General features: G+C 38.6%; 1 protein-coding gene across 2 annotated transcripts in view; it reads left to right on the top strand.

The window, feature by feature from the left end:
* The first annotated feature begins 5,022 nt into the window (after window positions 1-5,022).
* CDK13 (cyclin dependent kinase 13) overlaps window positions 5,023-27,272 on the top strand; it is a 138,836-nt gene continuing 116,586 nt past the window's right edge. Inside the window, exon 1 of one of the 2 annotated variants that reach the window (XM_037056525.1) lies at window positions 5,023-7,241. In XM_037056525.1, the coding sequence (XP_036912420.1) occupies window positions 6,022-7,241 (1,220 nt within the window). In that variant the 5' untranslated portion in view covers window positions 5,023-6,021. The remainder of the gene's footprint in view (window positions 7,242-27,272) is intronic. The other variant, XM_037056526.1, reaches the window with a different exon arrangement.

The raw sequence follows: 27,272 nt of genomic DNA, 5'->3' as shown, positions 1-27,272 counted from the left end.
TCCTTAGTATGTGTTTGTTCCTTTGTAGTCACAAGATGATTGATTAAACTCCAGTATCACATTTGAGTTCCAGAAGTAAAGAAAAGTAAGGGTGAAGGATAAGTTGTCTTCCACTTTAAGAAGAATTCCAAGAAGCCTCATCCAACAACTTGCATTTACATTGCATTGGCTAGAACTAAAACAGTCATGCCCTTCACTTGCAACAATGGCCAGGAGGTGTAGTTTTTAGCTAGGCACATTTATATCCACAGAAAATCCAGTTTTCTGTTACTTACAATCAGGAAGAAGCTATATAGAGAAGACCTTCAGCAGTTTAATCCATCTTTCCTGTTCTATAAATAGGTATCCTTCTTCTATCTTCATTGCAGCATTATCTACAAGAGGCAAGGTATGGAAGCAACCCAAGTTTCCATCAATAGATGATTGGATAAAGAAGATGTAGTATATACATACAATAGAAATATCACTCAGCTGTGAAAAAGAATGAAATCTTGTCATTTGTGCAACATGGATGGACCTAGAGGATTTTGTGGTAAGTGAAGTAAGTCAGAGAGAGACAAACCATATAAATCTAAAGAACAAGAATCTCAAGGACAAGATATATGAACAAACAAAACAGAATCTAAAGAACAAAATTTAAAAAAACAAACAAACAAACTCACAGATACAGAGAACAAACTGAGAGTTGCTAGATTGGATGGGGCATTGGGTGAAAAAAGGTGAAAGGATTAAGAAATACAAATTGGTAGTCATGGGGATCTAAAGCACAGCATAGGGAATACATGTGTATATCGGGGGTGTCAAACTCATTTTCACTGGGGGCCACATCAGCCTCATGGTTGCCTTTAAAGTGCTGAATGTAATTTTAGGATGAATAAATACAATTACTCCTTAACTAGGGGCAAGGAGCTCAGCACTGCTGCCAGGTAGAAATAAGATGCTACTCGGGATAAAACAAGGTGGAGGGTCAGATTTGACACACAGGCCTTGTGTTTGCCACCTGTGGTGTATACAGTCAGTAATATTGTTAAAAACTATGTATGATACTAGGTGGGTACCAGAATTATCAGGGGAATAATTCTATAACTGTCTAACCACTATGCTATATACCTAAAACTAATATAAAATAATACTAAATGTCAATTATAGTTAAAAATAAAATGAAATAAATAGGTATCCTTCACCTTTATTGGGCCATAAGAATCCCCCCAACTTCCCCACACTGCTCGTCTGCAAGGAGTTGAGAGCAAATGTGGGCCTCTGAACTGTGCCAAAGATGAGTGCGGAAGAAGCACATTTATCACTTCAATTTTGTACTTCTTTTATTGTGGAATATTTACTATAATTGAGTTCAACTTAAATTTCAGGAGCACTGTTATCACTGTGAAACAGCTCATAATTCTTAAAAGACTGGACTACTAGGCTAGACAGACAGACCTGTTTCAGGATCCCAGATCCATGTTTACCTGCATAGTATACATAGCAGTATACTATGGGCAAGACACTCAATCTATGCCTCAGTTTTCTCATTTGTGAATGGGATAATAATTTTTACAAATAGGTTGATCAGATAATTTATATACAAACTTGGAAACTTACATACTGAAAAGGGGATACTAATAATAATTATACTTGAACAAGAGGCAGGAACCAGGGCCACCCCAGGCAAACTCAGGACTTAAGGTCACCCTACTTGTAGGTACTGTTGAGAAGATTAAATGAGCAAACAGATAAAAAACATCTCTAGCACAGAGCCTGACAACCAGTAAGTACTTGGTAAATACTAGCCATAACTTGTGCATATCATGAGTTGAAAAGTTTCATTATTTCAGCTTTGCTTTTCTCTCTTTTAACAATAAAATATGCTTGGTAGTCTTCCTTATGATGGAGAGTAGTGGGCTGAAAAAATGAGAGCTTAAATTTTTGCAAGACTAAGAAAAACCCAATTTGAAGTCAAATAACCAGCTTCTCCAAAGGAAGAAAAATGTTGAAAGACACTGCAGAAATTCCTAGTTATAAGATTCTGGAATGACAGTGCCTGACCTCTCCGTGAACTCTTCGTACAATTTAGAAGCATGAAGGGAAGAATCAGAATTTTAATTATTTTTGCATTTTGCATTTCTCAAAAGTTTTGGCCTGGGAATCACTTTACACTTTAAAAGCTTTTTGAGGATCACAAAGAAGCTTTTCTTTATCTGAGGTATATCTATTGATATAAAAATAAAAATTGAGAAAATTTAGGAATATTCATTTAAAGCAACAATCCCACTGTATATTAACACACATAACACATTTAAATGAAGTTAATTATCTTTATAAAACAAAAAAAATCAGGATTATGGCTTTACCTTTCTGTAAATCTTGTTATTGTCTGGTTTAATAGAATTGAAATAAATTCTCATGTCCGACTTTTATGCGATTTGTTGCAATATGTTGTTTTGCTAGAAATACATGAATATTATATATTTTTGAAAAGGGGGGTAAATCAATAACCTTTTAAGATCATTATATCTACTCTGACACTACACCAAAACTCCACTGTAGATTCTTCAGTACTAAGAATTCTTCAGGTACTAAGAATTTATATTCTTCAGGGTTAGTTGTAAAGTAGAATATAAAACTGTATCAATTAACTTTTTGTGCTGTTACATTAGAACCTATCAGTACATCTAGTACTTTGAATGAATTTTTTACTCACTCTTTTGTAATATCCATTAGTCATTTGGAAAATACTGGTTCACTGAGTTACGCAGATATTTCAAATATTTACATATTTCAGAAGCCTAATACCTAACACATTCTAGAAAACAATGTGAATACACAAACACATATTACATTAGCCACTAAAATGATGTCATATCGTCACTGGAAAACTCCACTACACATTTGTGAAAAAATAAGAGTGAAAAAACAAATCATTATTTGTCGTTATTACTATGAAAATAATAAGTCATTATTATTATGAAAATAGTCTTGACTGTGCGATCCAATGAAAAGGTTTTAGTCTCAGAGCACATTTTAAGAATAGCTGATACGGTAAGATATGAACTGTTGGATAAAGTACAACAAAAACAAACCACCTTTTTTTTAAAAAAAGAGCCAATTTGATGTAAAAAAAAAAAAAAACCCAAACAAACCCAGAAAAGAATTAATTATAATACAACCAGAAAACTACATCCCAAGTGCAATTTCAAGTCTCTTTATATGAAGGCAAGTAGACAAGATTATTAAAGATGGCTTCTAATGTAAAGGTCTTTCTCATTTTTTGGAATTTGAATTCTATTAATTACTAGTATTTCACAGCATGTGGGCAGATACCTTTCAGGAGCTCAAAATGCTTCACTCCTTCCTCTTCTCCCCACCTCCCCCAAGACAGAATCTTTGTGGAAACCTGTAGATGGCCAAATCCTGTTTAAAGATATTTTAGTACATGCTTCCTGGTTGCAACCTTCTGGCAATTTTGTTTGCAAAATCCTATCCTTTTACTACAGATCAAGTTTTCTTGCAAGTATAAGATAGAAGATGACATTCTTAGGTGGAATTGGTTAGAGATGTAAAGAAGTGCTATGTAAACCTTGTCTTTTGCTCCCTTTGTTCTGTTACACCAGGCCTTTCAAAGCAGGATGATGGGGCAGGTTGATCTTTCATGGAAAAGCCCTTGCTAACCCCTTGCTAACTAGTCTTTAACAGAAGGTTGGCTATAGGGCCTCCACTCAGCATTTGCCAGCCATGGAGAAATTTGTTTTAAGAATCCTGCTACAAACTTTTCAATTCAATTTCCAAGTGCCACTTCCTTTGACTACACAGTAGGTGCCACTATGCGGCTCACCGGGGGCCTACCCTCCTGAAAAATGCTCTGACTGATGTCTAGATTACCTATTCCTTTGCCTCCTCCTTCATCCTTCAGCAAGGAACATCCTTTGTATTCACTCTTTTAGTTACATGTGTTCTTAGCTTAGATCAGGCCAATCTGAGATAGTGTTAATAGATGCAAAACCTATTAAAGTTACACTGAGGTATGAGTGATAGATAACCACATGTTTAAAAACTGAAAACCAAACGATGGTCTGAACAAATAAATCTGCAAAGGGGTGACTACGTGCAGCCATTTGAATGGACTGCTTAGCTTTTCTTTTCAACTGAACCATATTAAAAAGCAACAAGCCACTTAGATTTTAACTCAATTATCCTAAGTGTCAGACCTGTAAATGAAAGGCAAGCCTGATAGGACAAGAAGAGATGTGAGGTCCCTAAATGTTTACTTTCAGCTACCTAACAGATTTAGATATTAAGGAGAAAGTGGGTGAAGTGCTAAGAGGGAAGTCCCCATTTGAGCAAGTTGTTTTGATTTTGAGTCCTCTGTTAATAATTCTGAGATTTTTCAGTAGTCTTTTTAGACGTTTCATCTACTACCTGGGTTAATTTAAGGCCTTTTTTTTTTAAGGCCTTAAATTTCAGTGTTATCAACAAAGCTCGACACTAAGTGTGGTTTTAGGTTAAGATGGGGCCTCGAACTTCGGTGTACGTGAATCAATTTAAGTTAACGCCACCTCTGCTGTCTTTTTGCAGGGTACTGCTCTTCTACTCTCTCCACTATTCCAAACCCCGGGCTGGGCTGAAGGTAGATGGTGGGTTAACTACCTAGTCGGAAGGAGCACTAATGGCATTATCCCTGTCAAAGTCTCCAGAGTTTTGTCTCTTCCGTGAAATTTCAACAGGCCGGAAGTGCGGCGCCTGCGGACAGTCGGAGCCAGCACTGCGCGCTGGACCGCAAGCAACGGGGACCACTGGCATACCATCAAGGCGAGTCTCAAGCGACTGCAGCCAGCAGCGCAATAAGCCTCTCCTTTCTTCAGCCCTAATTCACAAGTAGTCCCACCCTCACCGGAAGTGGGGAGTTATACGTTACAGCACGTCCGGTCAGAACGACCGAAGCTGGCAGGCAGGAGCGAGCACGCTGCTGTGAGGCAACTTTGTTCCCGCCTCCTTTGCCCCGCCACCACTCACCTTCGGCTTCCACGGAGCGTGACTTGCGTGCGCGCTCCCGGCCTAGCGTCAGGACTGGAGGAAAGGCCGAAAGAGCGAGGCGAGAAGGAGGGGTTGTGAAGGTTGGGGCCCAACCAGCAATTTCCGTCGCCCCCGCTCCCGCAGACTCGGAGCGAAGAGGGAAGGGGAGGAGCAATCCGGGGCCGGCCGCGCAAACCAGAAGCCTCCTCGTGGGGGGGGGGGAGGGAGCGGAGGAGAGGGGCAGCTCCGCCACCTCTGCTAGCGCCGGCGGAAGAAGAAAGTCAGGGCTCTTACCCACCGCCACAGACTCAGAAACGCCCTCCCCGCCCCCATCTCCCCGGAAACAGCATCCCGCTCAACCCCGCACACTCGCAGCCCCAACCAAGAGTCGCAGCCCGGTCGCCTCTGCTTCACCCCGCTGCCCGGGCCGCAGAGTGCGCGAGGCCCTAGGCCGGGAGTTGTCAAGACCAAGCTATTGCCGAGGCGCCGGTCGTGTGTCACCACCACCCCGGGAGGACGACGTCGACGCCGAGGAGGCGGTGGCGGAGGCGTGTTGTTGTCTCGCCCACTCCCCTCCCCTGAACTCGCACCCAACGTCAGGGCACGATGGAGTGAAGTGAAGGTGGTACTTCCGCGTTGCGCTGCTAAAGCTGAGCGCGGCCAAGGCCGCTCTCCAACCCCCGGGGGCACTTGGAGGACTCCTGAATCCCTCGCAGGTCAGCTCTCTGTGCATCTGGTGTTTTTGCTGCTGAGGATAGGGCGACAAGCACGATCAGGACTTCTGCCGCCCAGGTTTTTGCTGCCTTCAGGCCTGGAGGCCGCTGCGTACCTCACTGTGATCTGGAACCCAGGGACCCGAGTCCTGACCCGGATTATCGTGGCGTGTCTCAAGGGCCTCCCTGGTGCTCAGTGTCCCTCCGCCGTCTCCTCTGTTGTTTCCGGCGGGAGAGATGGCCAGGATCTGATCTGGGAGGAGGCCGCACCCGCACCGCGCTCTGCGGCGAGCTCTAGGCAATGCCGAGCAGCTCGGACACAGCGCTGGGGGGAGGCGGGGGCCTGAGCTGGGCGGAGAAGAAGTTGGAGGAACGCCGAAAGCGGAGGCGATTCCTGTCCCCTCAGCAGCCGCCGCTGCTGTTGCCGCTCCTGCAGCCGCAGCTCCTGCAACCGCCGCCGCCCCCGCCGCCTCTGCTCTTCCTGGCTGCTCCCGGCACGGCCGCCGCCGCCGCAGCCGCCGCCGCCGCGGCCTCCTCCTCTTGCTTCAGCCCGGGCCCCCCTCTGGAGGTCAAGCGGCTGGCGAGAGGCAAGAGGCGCCCAGGAGGGCGGCAGAAGCGGCGCCGCGGGCCCCGCGCCGGGCAGGAGGCGGAGAAGCGTCGGGTCTTCTCGCTGCCCCAGCCGCAGCAGGACGGCGGTGGCGGTGCTAGTAGCGGTGGGGGTGTGACCCCGCTGGTGGAATACGAGGATGTGAGCTCTCAGTCCGAGCAGGGGCTGCTGCTGGGGGGAGCCAGTGCGGCAACGGCGGCGACGGCTGCCGGGGGAACGGGGGGCAGCGGCGGGAGTCCGGCCTCCTCCTCCGGCACCCAGAGGCGCGGGGAGGGGTCCGGGCGCAGGCCCCGCCGGGACCGTCGCCGCAGCAGTGGCCGCAGCAAGGAGCGCCATCGCGAGCACCGGCGGCGGGATGGGCAGCGCGGCAGCAGTGAGGCTTCGAAGTCCCGCAGCCGCCACAGCCACAGCGGCGAGGAGCGGGCCGAGGCAACCAAGAGCGGTGGCAGTAGCAGCAGCAGCGGCGGCCGCCGGAAAAGTGCCTCGGCCACGTCTAGCAGTAGTAGCAGCCGCAAGGAGCGAGACCTGAAGGCTCACCGGAGCCGGACTAAGTCGTCCAAGGAGCCGCCTTCGGCCTACAAAGAGCCGCCCAAGGCCTACCGGGAGGAAAAGACCGAGCCCAAAGCCTACAGGCGGCGGCAGCGGTCCCTGAGCCCCCTGGGAGGCCGGGACGACAGCCCAGTGTCCCACAGGGCCTCGCAGAGCCTGAGGAGCCGCAAGTCCCCCAGCCCGCCAGGAGGTGGTAGCAGCCCTTATTCGAGGCGGCTGCCGCGCTCCCCGAGCCCCTACAGCCGCCGCCGCTCCCCCAGCTACAGCCGCCACAGCTCTTACGAGCGAGGCGGCGACGTGTCTCCCAGCCCCTACAGCAGCAGCAGCTGGCGTCGCTCCCGGAGCCCTTACAGCCCTGTGATCAGGTGAGTCGCTTGTCTCTTGCGTTTGTCTTTGGCTGGGCTGGCCGGATCCCCAGAGACAGGGGCTCTTTAAAACCACCCAAGACTAGAAAATCCAACTTCGGATATGCTTCAAGTATCAAGAGGCGTTTGGCGCCCATGACACCTTTTAGGGGGTTGGAGGGACAGAGCAACAGGTTCAACAGAGCTTTTCTTCTCGCTGGTAAGGAAGATAAGTAAAAAAGAGTTCAAAGTTTTAAACTTGTTGCTTCAATGTACAAACGAGTTTCTCTCAACTGCTCTTTGTTTTTCTGGCGCAGTTAATTTGTTACCATTTTGAAGACTCTCTGAAGACGTTTCATTGTTGGAGATTTTAGGAATGAACTGGAGTTTAGAGGTTAAATGTAAAGGATAATTTGAATCACGTCTGTCAGAATTAGAGATTGTAAATGTGTCAACTATGGGAAAGTAGCCTTTCTGTAAAGTTTATTCTTTTAATATATGAATAAAGCTTATTCATAGTTTCTTATGCAGTCTTTCCAGAAAAATAGATTGTGGTTTCTGTGTTTGTGAGGGCATCCAGTTGCTAATAACAGAAATGTAATCTAGTTGATGGAGTCTAGAGTAATCAAGTGAATGGTTTAGTACATTCTAAACTTATTATTTACACTTTATTTCAAGTAAAATGAACCTTTAAATATCAGAGTCTTTGTTCAGAAATCTTTAAAAGGTATAATTTAACCTCGTGAATGAACTTGGAGTAAATCTGTCATATAATTATTAGACCTTTCTGGTTATATAATATTCTCAAAAAATGTATGAACGTTGCTATATACTCTGTTAAGCAGAGTAAATTAAAAATAACTTTTTAGTTATATTTAGTTATTTTGCATGTTCTCATATTCCTTAAGATATCTGGAAATTCTAAGCCTTATAGTTTAGAATTTCGCAAAATGACATTTGTATTGATTGTTTTCTTACTGATCTTAGTTTTCAGTAATGACAGATGGTTGCTGAGTACCTCAATGTATGAGTTATGTTGCCTCTCAGTACAGAATATGTACCTGATTAGCAGATGTTTATCAAGTGTCAACCTAATAAATGTTTGTAAAGATGTGATGTGTATAGAGGTAAAGGTGTCAGTTTGTCTTTAAACCAAAACAGCTGTATAAATCTCTTCATGCTCATAGTGTTCAAGCACACTTAAAATGCTAGTTGATTGATGCTTTAAGCAAAGACTGTCAACATTGAAGTTATTTCACCAGATTTATTCTTTACATCTTGTTAAGACCTTATATTTTACTTTTCATTAAGATATTTTAGGTTTGCTGTTTTTTTTTTTAATAGAATTTGTTCTTGAAAACTAATGAGGTTAAATTTCAGGACGTTAGCCGTTTTAAGTGTATGATGCAATTTTGGGAATTGACTGTTTTTCGGGCTTTTTAGTTCCTGGATACTTTAGCCAGTTTCTTTATTATCTAATAGTGCTCTGTATTTTATGCTATGTGTGATTATGATTATTCATATTTAGCAAATGTTTATTGAGCATATATTACATGCCAGTTACTGTTTAGGGACTTGGGTATAGCAGTGAAGAAAGAGAAGGTTCTTGCCCTCATGAAGCTGGTGTTCTAGAGGACCATTCATTACTGAAATCTTTTCATGGTGTTTGTATTGATCACTAGTATTTCTACAGAACTGGATTTGGAGTAAGTTTTAGAATATCTTAGCCAATGTTCTTGACAGCAGACCATTTGGTATGTGCCAGAGTACATCTAGAGGTGGGAAAATGTTGCTTTGAAGACAGCCTGTTTCATTAGATTTGGGAATGGAGGTCTAGTCTTGGTTTGCCCAGGGCCTTAGGAAGACCGTGGAGACTCAGTTCCCTAAATCATAGCAGGGAAGTACTTGTGGTTTCATTTTTTTTTTTAATTTCAAGAGTTAAAATGAAAATTTGCATTTTGGGATGTATAGAAATAGTGTAGACTATTACAGAAGTCTGATGTGATTGGGTTATTACTAATAGCTTGAATTGTTAGAATTCTTTATATATTTTTAAGATCTTATTTATTTATATTTAGAGAGGAAAGAAAGGAGAGAAATATCAATGTATGGTTGCCTCTCATGTGCCCCATGATGGGAACTGGCCTGCAACCCAGGCATGTGCCTTGACTGGAAATCGAACCGCGCCTGCGCTCAGTCCACTGAGCTACACCAGCCAGGGCAGAATTTTTTATATTGAAACTGAAGTACATCTCTGTGTCACTTCTCATTTCTTCAAGTTTGGAATGATAGGGGGCAAACCTGTATGCTACCTCTTTAAAATGTGAAGACAGTTGCCATGTCTTCTGAGTCTTCTCTTGATCAAAAACTAATTTTTCATAAGGTATGGTTTTTAGATTTTCCACATTATATGTCGTTTGTCAGATGTCCTGCTTAAAATGTGGGGCCCAGAATTTATAGCTAAAGTAGTTGATTGAAAAATTAAAAATTTTTAAATATAGCATATTGTTTAGGTACAATTACTTGAACTCACATGTCTAATTTAATACAAAAAGTTTTATTTACTTTTAGAGTTTAGTAAATGTGGTAGGTGGCCCATGTTGTTTAATGAATGAGTAGGCTGTTGGATTGGGAGGTCCATGAAAGCAACCAGCCTCTTGCTCACTGTTGAAATCCTAGTGCTCAGCATAGTGTCCGGCACAAGTAGATTGTTAATACTTGTTGAATGGGTAAATGAAGGGAAGATGGAGTTTACTGAGCATATGAAATATTGCGGACCATGTGCTGATGCTGCAAAGAAATAGCATTGGGCCTTTTTCCAGCCCACATGGAGCTTACATATTACTAAGTTGTCAATGTAGATATTTTTAAGAAAATGCATACATATTCAAAATACTCGTATTGAAACCATGATATTGATATTTTTCTTGGTGTTAGTTCCTAGAATAAATCTTCTTTGCCTTCATCTGAGTCTTCACTTCAGTCCCTTGCTCAAGCTTTTCTTTTAATCAGTCCCATAGCTTTACTTTTTCCCTTAATATAACCAGTTTACCATACTTTCTTTACTACTTTATTCTTGGGGTCTAAGAAGTCATATAATTTAGCTCATTGCCCTATAATAAATGTGAGGGTGTATAAAGAGAAAGGGCTGTTTAGGGAGGGAGTGGTACTAACAATTGTGTTTTATTATGTGCCAGGTATTAATAAATACTTAATGTACATTCACCTCCAAAACCCATATGGTAGTTCAAAATATTTGTATTCACAATTTGGGAAATGAAAACTCTAAAAAGTTAGTGGTTTGCTCCAAGGTCAGCTTGGATTGGTCTGATTCTAAAGTGCATGCTGTATAGAACCTTACCTGGCATTCAAGGAGCTGACTACCTCACATAATGATTTGTTTTGCTAAAATTCAACCTCTATTTTGATATTTATGTGTTAATTTCTCTTTTACTGGACATCATTGCAGCATTTTGAGGATTTAAAAAAAAAATTCCTGTGAAGTTATTTCAGCTCATTTTGTTTTTACTAATTTGTAGCTTTTATGAATACAAGGCAAAAAACATTTCTTTTTTTAAAGATTTTATTTATTTATCTTTAGAGGGGAAGGAAAGGAGAGAGGGAGAGAAATATCAATGTATGGATGCCTCTCATGCGTCCACTGCCAGGAACCGGGAACCGGCCTGCAACCCAGGCATGTTCCCTGGGAATTGAACCAGTTCAATTCCCTGACTGGGAATCGAACCTCGATTGTGTGGTTCGCAGGCCCACGCTCAATCCACTGAGCTACACCAGCCAGGGCTAAAAACATTTCTTAAAGACATAAATTACACTTAGTTATTGATGGTTGTTTTCCAATGGGATTTCTTGATCTGAAGTCAATAAAGTTAGATCAGGCACAATCAGTACAATAAATTGTTATATGTAATTGGTCTCTCTTTGAACCTGTGGAAGTTCTATTCCATCAAGAAGTAGCACAGACTCAATTATAGAATGATTTCAAGACCCCGGAAATCTGAAGTTGGGTAGACCCTAGATGTAAAGAAGTAAATTTATTAGTATTCACTTCCATATGATACAGGGTACCTCTGTCATGGATTTAGTGTTTTGTCCTAACTAAAATATGTAAAATGAAGACATTCCAGAATTTTATTTTATTTTATTTTTTAAAGATTTCATTTATTTATCTTTAGAGGGGAAGGCTAGCAGAGGAGGGGAGAAATATCAGTGTATGGTTGCCTCTCGTGGGTCCCCTGCCAGGAACTGGCCTGCAACCCAGGCATGTGCCCTGACTGGGAATCGAACCGCTATCGTCTGGTTCGCAGGCCTGTGCTCAATCCACTGAGCTACACCAGCCAGGGCAACATTCCAGAATTTAAAACAAGAAGCTCCTAGCACTCATAAAATACTATTGACTTAATATGTACTTAATAGAAATGTCTTAAGTATTGTTAGATGAAAGAAATTCTTAAAATGCTTTTAAAAAGTGTCCAAAATACAGGATACTAGAGTAAGTGCAGAAACACTCAGAAGGGAGGAAAATTGAGATGAGCTCTCTTAAATCTCCAAACCTTTAATCACTCTTCATTCTCAAGAAGATCTTGTGTTTTTCTCTGACCAAACCTTATCATGTTTACATCTATTCAAGTCCTTACCACATTTAATACTAGTACTTATTCATTCCTAGTACCTTAGTTCAGGTCCTAATTTTTTATCATACTTTCTCTTACTATTATTTTCTTCCCAATTCATCTGTTCTTTTCTTTCTAATTCATTCTTTATTAATAGGGTTTTCCTAAAACCTTGGTTAGATTATGTCACTTTTAGTATATAGAATTAAGTCCAAGCTTTTTAATGTGTTATCAGGTAATATCTTCTATGGTCTTAGTCCCATTTTATCAGATCTTATTTCTCTATATTTTTATTCTTGCTGTTATTTTAGTTTAAATGCTCTTTTTTTCTCTTCTCTGCCTCCAGGTTTGCATTCAAAACCCAACTCAAATTTCACTGTCTTGTGACCTTTCTTCATTGTCTAGAAAAGTTCATTCCTTTCTTATATTCCTACAGCACTTGGCTTTATCATTATTATGAGCTTCATAAAAATCTGTTTTATGTTCTGATTATTTGATTGAGCTAGACTGTAAGCTCCTAGAGGACAAATTCCAAAGTGTATTAGTGGTTGAATTAATTGAAATATTGGTAGCATTTTTTTTCAAAGATTAATGCAAATCAACCTTTACACAGATACTGGTTGTGTTTCTAAACTTACTTGCGGTTTTAGTTCACACTTTAGGATGGGGAAAATAATTGCTTTGATTTATAAGGAGAGAATTTGAGAACCCTCTAGCTTTTTCTTCTCTGGAATGAGTGGAAGATGCTGGGAGTCACTTTTAGTGTGAATAGAATAAATTCAGACCTAGTGTTTATATTTCATGTTGTGTACTGACTATGATAAATGACCTGGTTCTTTCAGTGATAATTTTCTGAGCAGATTGTATGTCAAGCTTTTTCTTTTCTTTTCTTTTTTTTAAAGATTTTATTTGTTTATTTTTAGACAGGCAAAGGTGGGGGAGAGAGGGAGAAAAACATCAATATGTGGTTGCACTGGCACGGCCCCTGCTGGGACCTGGCCTAGACCCAAGGCATGTGCCCTGACTGGAAATTGAACCAGCTACCCTTTGGTTTGCAGGTGGACACTCTCAGTCCACTGAACCATGCTAGCCAGGGCTCAAGCTTTTATTTCTTAAATATGAAAAATTGTAACTGTTTCTCAAAAACCAGTTTAAAATAGATGTTGCTTAACATTCAGTGTTTAAGACGGTTGCAGTATTTTCTCTTATTGTGTACTTTTTCTATACCACTTAAGTTTTTGTTGTTATTTTCCTTTTGGTTGGCTTTGTTTTGTATGTAGATATTTGTAAGCTTTAAAGTAGGTGTTGGAAGCAAAAATATCAAGCTAGAATCAGAAGTATTACTGTTTGCTATGATTTCTGTCCCTTAAATTTCTAATTGTGCACATCTAAATTGTGAGATAATCTGGTATTCTTAATATATTTGGAAAATAAAATGAATGTAGATTAGAGGATAAAATTTAGGTAAAAAACCTGCAATTTTTAGAAAATGGAAAAGAAAATGGTAGTAAGATAAAGTGAAAATAGTTAATGGGCTGCATGCCTCTCCACTTTTCTGTTTCTTTGTTTGCAATTGCAAATGGGCATTTCACTGAGATATTTTATTGATACTCCAAACTTAATTTATCTAACATTAAATTAATTATTTTGCCTCTCATGGAGTCATTTTTTTCAGACTTTTTTTGTCATTTTTCACCTGTTTACAAAGATTATGATAGAGGCTTATGGTCGAAATTTTCAGTTAGTGTAGAAAACTGTAAGAGATTAAAGTCCCCGAGTCCAACCACTTGAGATGATCATTCTTGACATTTTGATGAATAGTCTTCAAGATTTTTCTGTGTATATATGCATAGAGATATAGGATTTTACATGAATGGAGGCATACTGCAATGCTGTTTTGTATCCTGTACTCCATAGTATATTCTTTTTATTGGCTCCTAGTATTCTAATGTATGGATGTACCATAACTTTTGGGCCAAATCTATTTTGCTATCATTATCATCATCATTTTGCTATGTGTATGTATTTGTTGCAAGTTTTGTGTGCATTTGTTTCATATCTTCTAGATTAGATTTCCCAGGAGTAGAATTTTATTGGGCCAAAAATGGTGTGCACATTTGTAGTTTTGGCAATTCATATTCAGAAGGCTTTTTATCAATTTGTGTCTTTAGCATTGTGAGAGTACCCATTTTCTCAGTCCCACCATCAGTTGGAGTTGTCAGTTATCCACTATCGTTTTCCTTTGCATTTCTTTAATATCTTATAAGGTTGAATTTATTTTCTTCTGTTTTTTGGATGTTCTAATTTTTGATTAATTTTTGTTTGTTTTCTTACTAATTTATAAGAGCCCTTTTTGTATTAGAGATATTAACTGTGTGTGTTGCCGGGGGCAGAAGCAGATATTTTTATGAGTTTGTCTTTTAACTTTGTTCATGTTTTAAGAAGTTTTTGATTTGCATATGTATGTGTACATTTTAAAAGATAGTAGTTTCTCCTACGTACCCAGTGCCCAAGCTGAGTAACACTTATCTTTTCTCCCTCCCCAGTTCTAAGAATTGCTTGTTCTGCTGGTCCCTTTGCAGTGGTCTCTAGTCTGCAGTTACTTTGACATACCTTGGTCTATGGGTTGGATCTGTGTAATTTGGGTCATTACTCTCTGAGCCCTTCCTGTTTGCTGCATTCAAATTAATCTTAAAATACCACTTTGGTTCTGTCATTTTCCTATAAAACATATTTACAGAATCAAATTCTTAAACTGGACTTTTAAGATTCACCACCCCAAACTGTCCTTTTTATTATATATGCTGATCGTAATACAAACTGGACTCCTTACTCTTCCTTCCCCTCCTGTTCTCTTTTCTTTCTCTTTTCCCTCCCTCCCTCCCTTTCTTCCTTTTTCCCTTCTTTCCTCCCTCCACTCCATGTGGGTGAATAGAATTTTCCCCTTGCCCCTTATTATATGTCATTCAGTTGTCATACTGTCTTGTGTTTATGTAAATAAAAGCAACTATGAATATATGTTCTCATTTCCCTTCATACTCTTTTATGCAAAAGGCAGCATGTTATATAACCTGCTCTGTAGCTTGCTTTTTGTTCTTAAGAGAGTGTCCTGGAATCATTCCATTTTGGTACAAGAGGAGCTAGCTTCTTTGTTTCTTTTATCACAGCTGCATAGTATTCCATTGTGTGGATGGCTGCCCCCTAATTTATTGAACCAGTTCCTTTCAAATGGACACTTGAATTGTTTCTAGTATTTGCTATTACAAGCGATACTTCAGTGAACAAAGACAGATTTTTAAAGGGTTGCACAGCACTGCATATACTACTTAAAATGAGATTATTCTTCATTCTTAGAATGCTGGTTGGTGTTATTCTTTGATAAATTCCAAATTACTGGTTTTCATGAATGAAACATTGATGATGGGACTGACAGCTCTTCTTCATTCAAGAATCATTACCCTGTGGAGGCCTACTGCTGTATATTAGGTTTATTTTAATAATAAAAACTGGAAATTTTAATAGTGAAATCGACGTAAAGCCCTTTGCTCAAGAAGTCTAAATTTCTGTTCACTGTAATAACTGCCAATGGCAGTTGTAGAGCAATTTATTTTTTTAATATTTTTTATTTATTTATCTTTAGAGGGGAAGGGAAGGAGAGAGGGAGAGAAATATCAATGTATGGTTGCCTCTGATGTGTCCCCTGCTGGGAACTGGCCTGCAAACCAGGCCTGTGCCCTGACTGGAAATTGAACCGTGATCATGTGGTTCGCAGGCCCACGCTCAATCCACTGAGCTACACCAGCCAGGGCAGCTATAGAGCAATTTAATAACATAATTGTGAATAAGATAAATTGTACCTCCAATTCTTTAAAAAAATTTTTACCCATCTCCTGCTACCTTCTCCCCTTTGACGACTATCAGCTTGTTCTTTATATATATGGGTCTAGACTCCTTACTATTTAAAAAATGTGGAATTGTAAGCCCCCTATACCTTAGTTTATGCCCATTCCTCCAATTCTCTTGCCAGTTTTTCCATTCGTAGTTCAGGTGTCGCCTTATGTAAGAAAGAAGTTTTTATTAATCTCATCCGGAAGTTATTTCTCTTAATTCCTTTAGCACTGAGATCACTTTTATGAGTACTTACTACATTCAGATTGTATTAGAGTTGTTCCCCCCTCACCAGATTGTATTAGAGTTGTTCCCCCCGCACCCCTGACTTCTTGGGTATATGGGACATGAATAGGGGAGCAGTTAAGTTATGGTACCGATACGTGATTTGCAAATACTTTTTTTCTGTATCCCTTTGTTGATGTGTATCAAAGCACAAAAAATTTGACATTTTGTTGAAGTCCACTTTATGTTTTCTTTTGTTGCTTGTGCTTTGGTATTCATCTGAGAGGATTTTGCTAACTGAAGGTCACAAAGATTTACCTTTATATTTTCTTCAAGGGTTTTATAGTTTAAGTTTTTACATTTTGGTCTTTGATCTTTTATAGTTCTTTTTTTTTTTTTTTTTGGTATGGTGAGAAAAAGAGGTCCAGCTTCATTCGTTTGCATGTGGATATCTAGTTGTCCTAGTTGTTAAAAAAGACAATTCTTTCTTCATTGGCATTCTTCTGAAAACTCACTGACCATAAATGTGAGGGTTTCTCTCTGTACTGTGTGTTCTGTTACATTGATTTATATTCCCATCCTTATGCCAGTACTATGCAGTCTTGATTATTCTAACTTTGCAGTGATTTTTTAAATGGTAAGTATGAGACCTCCAAATTTGTTCTTTTAGATTGCATTGACTTTGGTTTTTGGGGGGAGGGGAGTGACTTGCATTTCCATTTTAATTTTATTATCAGCTTGCCAATTGTACAAAAAATGGTAGCTGGAACTTGGATTGCATTGAATCTGTAGATAAATTTGGGTGTATTGCCATTTAATAATGTTAAATCATCTAATATATGATCATGAAATTTCTTTCCATTTGTATATGTTTTCCTTAATATTTTCAAAGGTGTTTTGAAGATTTTAGGGTACAATCCTTGTATTTGTTTTGTTAAGTTTATTCCTATCTTATTTTTTAAACCTATTATAAATAGGGTTGTTGTATTTTTGGAATTTCATTTTAATTCTGTATAGAACTACAACTGATTTTTCTATATCGATCAATCATTTTTCCTAACATCTTGCTGACTTGTTTCTTAGTTCTAATAGTTTTTTAGTGGATTCCTTGGGATTTTCTATATACATGATTTTGCCATGTTTAATGAGAGATAGTTTTACCTCCCCCCCCCCCCCCCAGTCTGGATTTCTTTTATTTTTGTTTTGTCTAATTGAAATGGCTAGAATCTCAAGTACAGTGTTGATTAGAAGTGGCAAGATTCGACTTTCTTGTCTTGTTCCTGATCGTATAGGGAAAGTATTCAGTGTTTCTTTACAAAATGTTAGCTGTGCATTTTTTAGAAATGACTAGTTTTATTTTTTGATGAAAATTGTTTCCCTCAGAGTCTAATTTTTGGTGTAAAAAAAAATTTGGGGTACTTTGATTGATCCTTAAACATGAGCCTGTTTGATTATCCATTACTGTCCTAGGGACTAGAAAAAGAAGAAATTTCCTATTTGTTATGAAAAATATATACATTAATATTGGTAGTTTTTTAAAATTAGTGTTACTAAAAGCACTCATGACTTTCTAGATTTAATTCTTTGAAGTTAAGCAGTTGTAAGTAGATGATGAATAAATCTATACAACCTTTTTATCTTTATTCATACTATACATTTTGGTTTGTAGTAATTTCTAGTGGTGGTTAAACTTTTCTATCATTTACTTCCTTTAATCTGCCCTTTCTTTATGTTTAAAACACACTTAAAATGCTTGAAAACAGTACAGAAGCATACCGAATATGAAGTAAAATAAACCCATTATGTCTTTTTTATTCCCGTTTTCGTCCAAATACATAACCATGTAAGTATTGGGTTGTCCAAAAAAGTTTAGTTTTTTCTGTATGATGGCTCTAGTAGTGCTTATTTGTCTTTAACTTCATTCAAAAACAGTTTTGTTGGGTTGTATTTTGACAGCTATTAAACCAGCATGCATTAAAAAAACCTCACAATTAGTGGATTTTTGTGCAACCAATTTAATATTGAAGATGGAAAAAGATACGCAACAGTTTTGACACATTATGCATTATTATTTAAAGACAGGTAAAAATGGCCCTGACTGTGGCTCAGTGGACCGAGTGCCAGCCTGTGAACTAAAGAGTCGCCAGTCCCATTCCCAGTCTAGGACATATGCCTGGGTTGTGAGCCAGGTCCCCAGTAGGGGGTGCATGAGAGACAACCACACATTAATGTTTTTCTCCCTTTTTCCCACCCTTTCCCTCTCTATAAAATAAATAAATATATATATATATATATATATATATATATATATATATATATATAAAGAAAGGTAAAAATGCAAAAAGGATTTGTGCAGTGTATGGAGAGGAGATGCTGTTACTGCTATAATGTGTCAAAAGTGGCTTGTGAAGTTTCAAAAGTGGTTTCCGAAGTTTCTTGGTAATGTTAGTGTATTGGCCAAATAATTCTTTGCTGTGGGGGCCTGTCTTATGCATTGGGAAATGTTTAGCAGCACCCTGGCCTTTACTCACTAGAAGCCAATATAGTGAAAGATAATGGACATACTCAGAGTATCCTAATCAATAAAGTTATTGGTGAAAATGAAAAATGTGTCTTTCATTTTATGGAAAAAACTAAACGGACCTTTTGGCTAACTCCACAGATTGATGTACATCCTCTTTCTGTGTCTGTACTTACATAAAAAAAGTAAGTACATATAGACATTAGGGATGTTATACCAGAAATCAAGGGATGTCAAACTCATTTTCACCGGGGGCCACATCAACCTGGTTGTTGACTTCAAAGGGCCAAAATAATTTTAGGACTGTATAAACGTAACTTCTCCTTAACTGTTAAGGAGTTGAAATTACATTTGGGCCTTTGAAGGCAATTGTAAGGCCACTGTGGCCCCCAGTGAAAATGAGTTTAAAACCCCTGCCGTAAATGTTGTTACTCACATGCTTTTTTAAAGCAGTATGATGTTTGAAGATCTTTCCAAAAGACTACATAAAATTTTATAATGAAATTTATCAAGTTTTATTTAACCATAAGTTGTTGGGTACTAAGCTATTTTTTCACTATACTACAAACAACCCTTTTGATGGGTGGAAATTTATTACCATTATTTTATTTTCCCATTTCTTGGTACCATAGAGGATGGAGTATTTTAATTTTTTTACTGGTGATTTGTATTTCTTCTGTGACTGTATTATCTTCCTAACTACGAAGACCCACTAGTTATTAAGCAAGGAATGTTTTATGTTAGAAAAAGTAGTTTTGCTCATTTAATCCCTATTGGATAATGGATGTAAAATGTTTGGTTAATAGAAAAGATAAATTCAGCCCTGGCTGGTATAGCTCAGTGGATTGAGCGTGGGCCTGCGAACCACACGATCGCAGTTCGATTCCCAGTCAGGGCACATGCCTGGGTTGCAGGCCAGTTCCCAGCAGGGGACTCACGAGAGGCAACCATACATTGATATTTCTCTCCTTCTCTCCTTCCCTTCCCCTCTAAAGATAAATAAATAAATAAATAAATAAATAAATAGTATTTAAAAAAGATAAATTCATCTTACTGTTTGAAAACACTAGTTAACTAAATGTAATTTTCCTCTAACTTTTTAGTTTAAGTAGAATTTTATTAGTAGACCTATGACCATTGGTTAACCAGCTGGATATCAGTTATATAAAACATTTTGCCAGTATTTGCAGACATTTAGAAAAGAAGATAACCTATTTACTCTTTTTTATTCATCAACTCAGTAGAAATCTTTTAACCCTTACTGTATGTCAGAAACAGTTTTAAACACTGGGGATATAGTGATACAAAACTGGGGAGGAGATGAATATAGAAGTACTCTTTGATCTTTCTAGTTAGGGGAAGTCTTACTGTGGAGTTGATAAGTGGAGATCCGAATGCTGAGAAAGAGCCAGCCATCTGATGACCTAAGTACTCTAAGAGAAAACAGTATGTGTTAAGATACCTATTCAGGAAGAAAGTGTGATCTTTTGAAGAATCAGAAAGAGTCTAGTAAGTCTAGTATGGCTGGAGCCTAGTGAATGAAGAAGGATGTAATAAAGATGAGAAGCAATTTGGGTCTTGGATTGCAAAGATTTTTACTTTTGTTCTAAATGCAGTGAGAAGCCATTAGAGTTTTAGGCAAAGGCATGACATATTCCAACTTAGGTTTTCAAAAGATAAAGACATAAAATACAGAGAATATGTAACAAGTGTTATGTCAGCAAATGGGGGAGGTTATAGAGGAGATGGATGGTACTTTAGCTTGATCCATGAAGATAGAAAAGAAATAAATGGAGGGGAATGATGGTATGGTAGCAGTAAATAGTGCCTGGCTTTTTATTGAAGACTTGGTTTTGAGTTTGGCTCTCCCTCTTTATAGCTCCTGGCCTCTAAATAAACTCCTTAACCCTCTTTATTTTAGTTCCCTCATCTGCTTTCTCTACACTTTGGTTGCTATGAAGAGCAAGTCAAATGAAAAATGCTTAGAAAAGTGTTTGTGTAAACTGTGAAATTCAGCATAGTATGTTTGTTTATTTAGTAAAAGGCTACTATTATGCTGAGGGCTATAAAATGATTAAAAATAGACCTTGTTTCTCTTCCTCTAAGAGGATGCAGTCTAGTAATAACGTGGTAAATGCAAAGTTGAGTGTGAAGATCATGTAAAGTGCTATGGGATTCAAAGAAAGGAGAGCTTCTTTCTTGGAGTTGGTGGTAAGGCCTTCTGTATTAGGAAGGACTCTTGAACTAGGCCTTTAATGATGGCTAAGACTTTAATAGAAGATGGAAGGAAGAAAATTCCTCAGTAAGTGAATTTGTGGGAGTAAAGGCATGGAAAGAAGCATTAGCCAGATTCAAAACTTGATAAGGAAAGGTAGGGTAGGGCCAAACAGATCATGTAACATGTTAATACCAGGATAAGTAGGGTGAATTACATTCAGTAGGAATACTATCAGCAGTATACTTAATGCTGCAAACATTTATTGAGCATCTGTGTGCTAGGACCATGTTTGTGCTAGGCAGGGCTATGAAGAAGATACAGTGATCCCAGATTAGTTGGGGAAGACAAGTGACCTAATTATTACTTTAGTGAGATATCATCAAAAGGTGGTAGGAACAAAGGACAAGGAATATCTCCAGCTGCCTTGCTTAGTAAGAGGACACTTTATATAGAGGTATGGTAGACTTCATGCTTTGATATGAAGTATTCCTTTGCCTAGCAGATAAATTAAGTGAAGAGAGAAATGTGAGAGAAACATTCTGGGCTGGGCACTTCATGTGTTCTGGATGGCTGGACAAGTTTGTATGCAGTTAACAGGCTGTGAAGAATTTGTAGAGGAATAAGTGAAAGATTGAGGTGGCACTATGGAGAGTAAATTGGAAAAGGTAGAGACTAGAGGTGGGGAACCTGGCAAAAGGGTATTTTGGAAATGATGTTTTATACTAATTGGGCCAAGCATGAGATGATGTAAGACACAGTATGAAATAGTGGCTATGGGGATAAAGAGGCTGGAAAACTAGAGAGATGCTTAAATGTAGAATTGGCAGGACTTGGATATTAATTGATATGGAAGAAAGGAGAAAAGGTACCATGAAGAATATAGAATGACTTCTGGATTTCTATTTCAGTGGATGCCATTGCCTGAGAATAGGGTATATTTAAGGAGAAAGGGAGGGTTTGGAGAGGAAGCTTAATAGTTTTAACTGTATTTTGTTGAAGGTGTATGTAGGATAGTTGGGAGGGGGAAGGATGACTTGGGGTAATCAATGTTTAGGTAATAATTTAAGCCATACATAAAAATTAAATTATTATGGGAGAATACAATGAAAAAAAGAACGTTGAAGAGCAATGAGAAACAGCCATAGAAGAAAATAATCAGAAAGAAAGTTAGTGGAAGTGGTAAGGATGTGTTTTTAAGGGTGTGGTCAACATTCTTCCTCCACTTCTAAAAAAGGAAAGGTAGATAGGTCATTGGTCACCTCAGTAATTGGAGTGAGGATATGAGCTGTAATTTGGCTGTAATTGGAAGGAAGGTAAAAATACAGTATTAAGTTTCATTTGCTTTTTTTCCTGGTCTGTTTTATTTTTTCCTTAATTTCTTTTATTGTTATCTATTACAGTTGTCCCAATTTTTCCCCCTTTGCCCTCTTCCACTCATCTCACTCCCACTCTCACAGTCAATCCCCACACTGTTGTCCATGTCCATGGGTCATTCATATATGCTCTTTGATTAGTCCTTTCCCCTTCTTTCCACCATTATTCCCCTCCTCACTTCCTTCTGGTCACTATCAGTTGTTCCATGTTTCATGTCTGTGGTTCTATTTTGTTTGTTTATTTTGTTCATTGGATTCCTCTTGTAAATGAGATCATATGGTATTTGTCTTTCACTAACTGGTTTGTTTCCACTTAGCATAATATTTTCTCTAGTTCCATCCATGCTATTGCAAAAGGTACGAGTTCTGTTCTGCTGCATTGTATTCCATTGTGTAAATGTACCACAGTTTTTTGACCCACTTATCGCCTAGTGGACACTTAGGCTGTTTCTAGTCTTGGCTATTATAAATAGTGCTGCTGTGAACATAAGGGTGGGTAAGTTCTTTTGTATTGGTGATTCAGGATTCCAGAGTATATTCCGAGCAGCAAAATTGCTGGGTCAAAAGGCAGTTTCATCTTCAGTGTTTTGAGGAAATTTAGTACTGTTTTCCACAGTGGCTGCACCAATCTACTCAGAGAACCCAACAATACACTAGGGTTCTCTTTTCTTCACAACCTTGCCAGCACTTGTTTGTAGATTTATTAATGATAGCTGTTCTGACTGGTGTGATACCTCATTGTGGTTTTAATTTGCTTCCCCCTGATGGCTAGTGATGCTGAGCATCCTTTCATATGTCTCTGGGCCCTCTGTATGTCCTCTTTGGAGAAGTGTCTCTTCTGGTCCTTTGCCCATTTTTGAATTGGGTTGTTTGTCTTCCTGGTGTTGAGTCGTGTTAGTTCTTTATATATTTTAGAGATCAAACCCTTGTCTGAGGTATCATTGGCAAATATGTTCCCCCATACAGTCAGTTACTTCCCTTTTCATTTTAATGATGGCTTCTTTAGCCATGCAGAAGCTTTTAAATTTGATGTAGTCCCATTTATTTATTTCTTCCTTTATTTCCCTTGCCTTCGGAGATGTATCAGCACAAATATTGCTATGTGAGATACCTGAAATTTTCCTGCTTATGTTTTCCTCTAGGACATTTATGGTGTCACAATTATATTTAAGTCTTTTTTCCATTTTGAGTTTCTTTGGATGTATGTTGTAAGTTATTGGTCTAGTTTCATTTTTTGCATGTACTAGTCCAGTTCTCCCAACACCATTTGTTGCTATTTTTGCTCCACTGTGTGTCTATTCCCTCTTTGTCAAATATTAGTTGACTCTAGAGAGTTGGGTTGATTTCTGGGGTCTATATTCTGTTCCATTGATCTATGTATCTGTTCTTAAGCCAGTGCCAGACTGTTTTGATTACATTGGCCATATAGTATAGTTTGATGTCAGATATTGTGATTCCTCCTACTTTTTTTTTTTTCCCTCAGGCTTGTTGAGGACATTTGGGGTCTTCTTTGGTTCCATATAAATTTTTGAGGTATTCGTTCTAGATCTGTGAAATATGCCATTAATATTTTAATAGGAATTTCATTGAATGTATAGATTGCTTTTGGTAGTATGGACATTTTAATTGTTTTAATTCTTCCAATTCATGAACACAGTATATGCTTCCATTTTGTATCTTCCTCAGTTCTTTCTTCAGTGTTCTATAGTTTTCCAAGTTCAGGTGTTTTACCTCTTCCATTAAATTTATTCTGAGGTACTTTATTTTTCCTGTTGGTATAGTAAATGGGATTTTTTTTCTAGTTTCTCTTTCTGATAGTTCATTGTTGGTGTACAAAAATGCCCTCGATTTCTGAATATTGACTTTGTATCCTGCTCTTTCACCAAATTCACTTATTAAATTGAGTAGTTTTTTTTTTCCTTAAGAATTTATTTATTTTTAGACAGAAGGGAAGGGAGGAAGAAAGGGAGAGAAACATCAGTGTATGGTTGCCTGTTGCATGCCCCCTCCTGGGGACCTGGCCCGCAATCCAGGCATGGGGCCGAGTGGGACTCAAACTGGCAACCCTTTGATTCACAGGCCAGCACTCAATCCACTAAGCCACACCAGCCAAGGCTTACCTTGAGTCGTTTTTTTGGTGGAGACTATGGAGTTTCCTATGAACACTGGTCATATCATCTGCAAATAATGACAGTTTTACTTCCTCCTTTGCATTTTGGATGCCTTTTATTCCTTTTTCTTATCTGATTGCTGTGGATAGAACTCCCAGTACTATGTTGAATAAGAATGATGAAAGCAAACATCCCAAGGGGTAAGCTTCCAGTTTTTGCCTGTTGAATATGTTAGCTATAGGTTTCTGATATATGGCCTTTGCTATGTTGAGGTATGCTCCCTTTATTCCCACTTTGCTGACTATTATTTTGTCATAAATGGGTGCTGGATTTTATCAAATGCTTTTTTAGTATCTAATCACATGTGATCATGTGATTTCTTTTTGGTTATATTGTGTATTACGTTCTTGAAAATTGTACCATCCTTGCATCCCTGGTATAAATACTACTTGATCATGGTGCATGATTGATTTATTTATCTACCTTTTTCATGTACTGCTGAATCCAGATTGCCAATATTTTATTGAGTAATTTAGCATCTATGTTCATCAGACATATTGGCATGTAGTTTCTTTCTTTGTTGTGTCTTTCCCTGCTTTTGGAATTAGGATGATACTGACCTCATAAAAAGAGTTTAGGAGCCTTCCTTCTGCTTGAATTTTAGAATAGTTTGGGAGGGATGGGAGTTAGTTCTTCTTTAAATGTTTGTTGAAATTAACCTGTGAAGCCATCCAGTCCAGGGCCGTTGTGTGCCATGAGTTTTTAAATTACTGCTTCAATTTTACTAGTTGTTACTGGTCTCTTCAGGCTTTCTGCTTCTTCTTGATTTAGTTTTGGAAGATTGTATGTTTCTAGAAATTTGTCCATTTCACCCAGGCTATCCATTTTCTTGGCATATAGTTATTTCAAAGTAATTTCTTAAAATTCTTTGTATTTCTGTGGTATCAGTTGTAACTTCTATTTCATTTCTGATTTTATTATTTGGGTTCCCTGTCTTTTTCTTAATGTGTCTGGCTAAAGGTTTGTCAGTTCTGTTTGTCTTTTCAAAGAACTAACTCCTGTATTTATTGATTCTTTGAATTGTTTTTTTTTAGTCTTATTATTTAATTCTGCTCTGATCTTACTTCCTTTTTTCTCTTTACTCTGGGATTTGTTTGTTGTTGTCCCTCTAGTTCTTTTAGATGTTGGGTTAAGTTGTTTATTTGAGATTTCTCTATCTTCTTTAGGTAGGCCCATATTGCTATGAGCTTCCCTCTCAGAACTGCCTTTGCTGTGTCCAGTAGTTTTTAGGTAGTTACGTGTTCATTTTCAGTAGTTTCCAGGTACTTTTGATTTCTTTCTTGCTCTCATTGTTAACTCATTCATTATTTAATAACGTCTTGCCCTGGCTGGTGTAGCTCAGTGGATTGAGCGCAGGCCTGTGAGCCACACAATCGCGGTTCGATCCCCAGTCAGGGCACATGCCTAGGTTGCAGGTCAGTTCCCAGCAGGGGACTCACAAGAGGCAACCATACATTGATATTTCTCTCCTTCTCTCCTTCCCTTCCTCTCTAAAGATAAATAAGTAAAATCTTTAAAAAAAATAATGTCTTACTCAGTCTTTGTGTAGTTGAATATTTTTGAGCTTTTTCCTTGAGGTTGGTTCTAGTTTCAATTTATTGTGATTTGAGAAGATGCTTATTATAATTTAAATTTTCTTGAATTTGTTGAGGCTTGTGTTGTGTCCTACCATGTAGTCTATCTTTGAAAATGTTCTGTGTGCACTTGAGAAGAATGTATAGTTGGTTCTCTGGGGTGAATGATTTTGTATATATCAATTAAATCCATTTGATGTGGAGTGTCATTCAATGCCACAATATGCTGTTGATTCTTTGTTTCAAGGATCTGTCCATCATTAACAGTGGGGTGTTAAAATCTCCTATGATGACTGTTGCTGTTGATGTATTTCTCCAAGTCTTCCAAGAGTTCCTTAATATATTTAGGTGCTCCGATGTTGGGTGCAGGTATGTTTACAAGGGTTATGTCCTCTTGAGGATGTCCTACTCCCTTAAGTTTTATGTTGTGACCTCCTTTTCTCTTTTTAGGGCTTTTGTTTTAAAGTCTATTTTCTATTTTGTCTGATAAAAGTATTGCTACCCCTGCTTTTTTTTTCCATGTCTGTTTGCTTGGAATATTTATTTCTATCCCTTTACTTTCAGCCTGTATAGATCTTTTGTTCTGAGGTGTCTGTTGTAGCCAGCATATATGTGGGTTGTGTTTTCTTATTCATTAAGCTGCCCTGTGTCTTTTGATGGGAGTATTTAAACCATTTATGTTTAAGGTTATTATTGATAGGTACTTATTCATTACCATTTATTCTATACCTGTGTTCCCCTTTCTATTTCTGTCTCCATCTCCTCCTTATAGCAGTGCCTTTAGCATTTCTTGCAGTGCTGAATTGGTAGAGATGTATTCCTTTAGCCTTCTTTTGTCTTAGAAGCACTTTATTTCACCTTCCATTTTAAATGAGTGCTTTGCTGGATAGAATAGTCTTGGTTGTAGGTCCTTCCTTGTCATTACTGGATTATTTCATTCTAGTCCCTTCTGGTTTGTAGTGGTTCTGTTGAGAAATCAGCTGATAGCCTTAGTCAGATCTTCCTTGTATATTATTAGCAGTTCCTCCCTTGCTGGTTAGGATTTTCTCTTTGTCTTTTTTTTTTTAATCTCGTCACTGGTTTTTTTAAAAAAAATTTAAAGATTTTATTTATTTATCTTTAGAGAGAAAGGGAAGGAGAGAAGGAGAGTAATACCAATGTATGGTTGCCTCTTGTCTGCAACCCAGGCATGTACCCTGACTGGGAATCACCATGATCGTGTGGCTCGCAGGCCTGTGCTCAATCCACTGAGCTACACCAGCCAAGGCTTTCTTTGTCTTTAAATTTTGCCATTTATTATAATTTGTCTTGTAGTGGGCCTCTTTAGGTTCAGCTTTATTGGTACCTTCTGTGCTTCTGGAACTTGTGTGACTTTTTCCCTCATCGAGTTAGGGAAGTTTTCTGTCATTTTTTCAAACATGTTTTTGATTCTTTTCTCCTTTTCTTCTCCT

Source organism: Sturnira hondurensis, unplaced genomic scaffold (assembly GCF_014824575.4).
Source record: "Sturnira hondurensis isolate 20B ecotype Veracruz unplaced genomic scaffold, ASM1482457v3 Scaffold0008992, whole genome shotgun sequence".
Lineage (NCBI taxonomy): Eukaryota > Metazoa > Chordata > Mammalia > Chiroptera > Phyllostomidae > Sturnira > Sturnira hondurensis.
The sequence above is the reverse complement of the archived record's forward strand: the minus strand, read 5'-3'. Positions and strand labels throughout refer to the sequence as shown.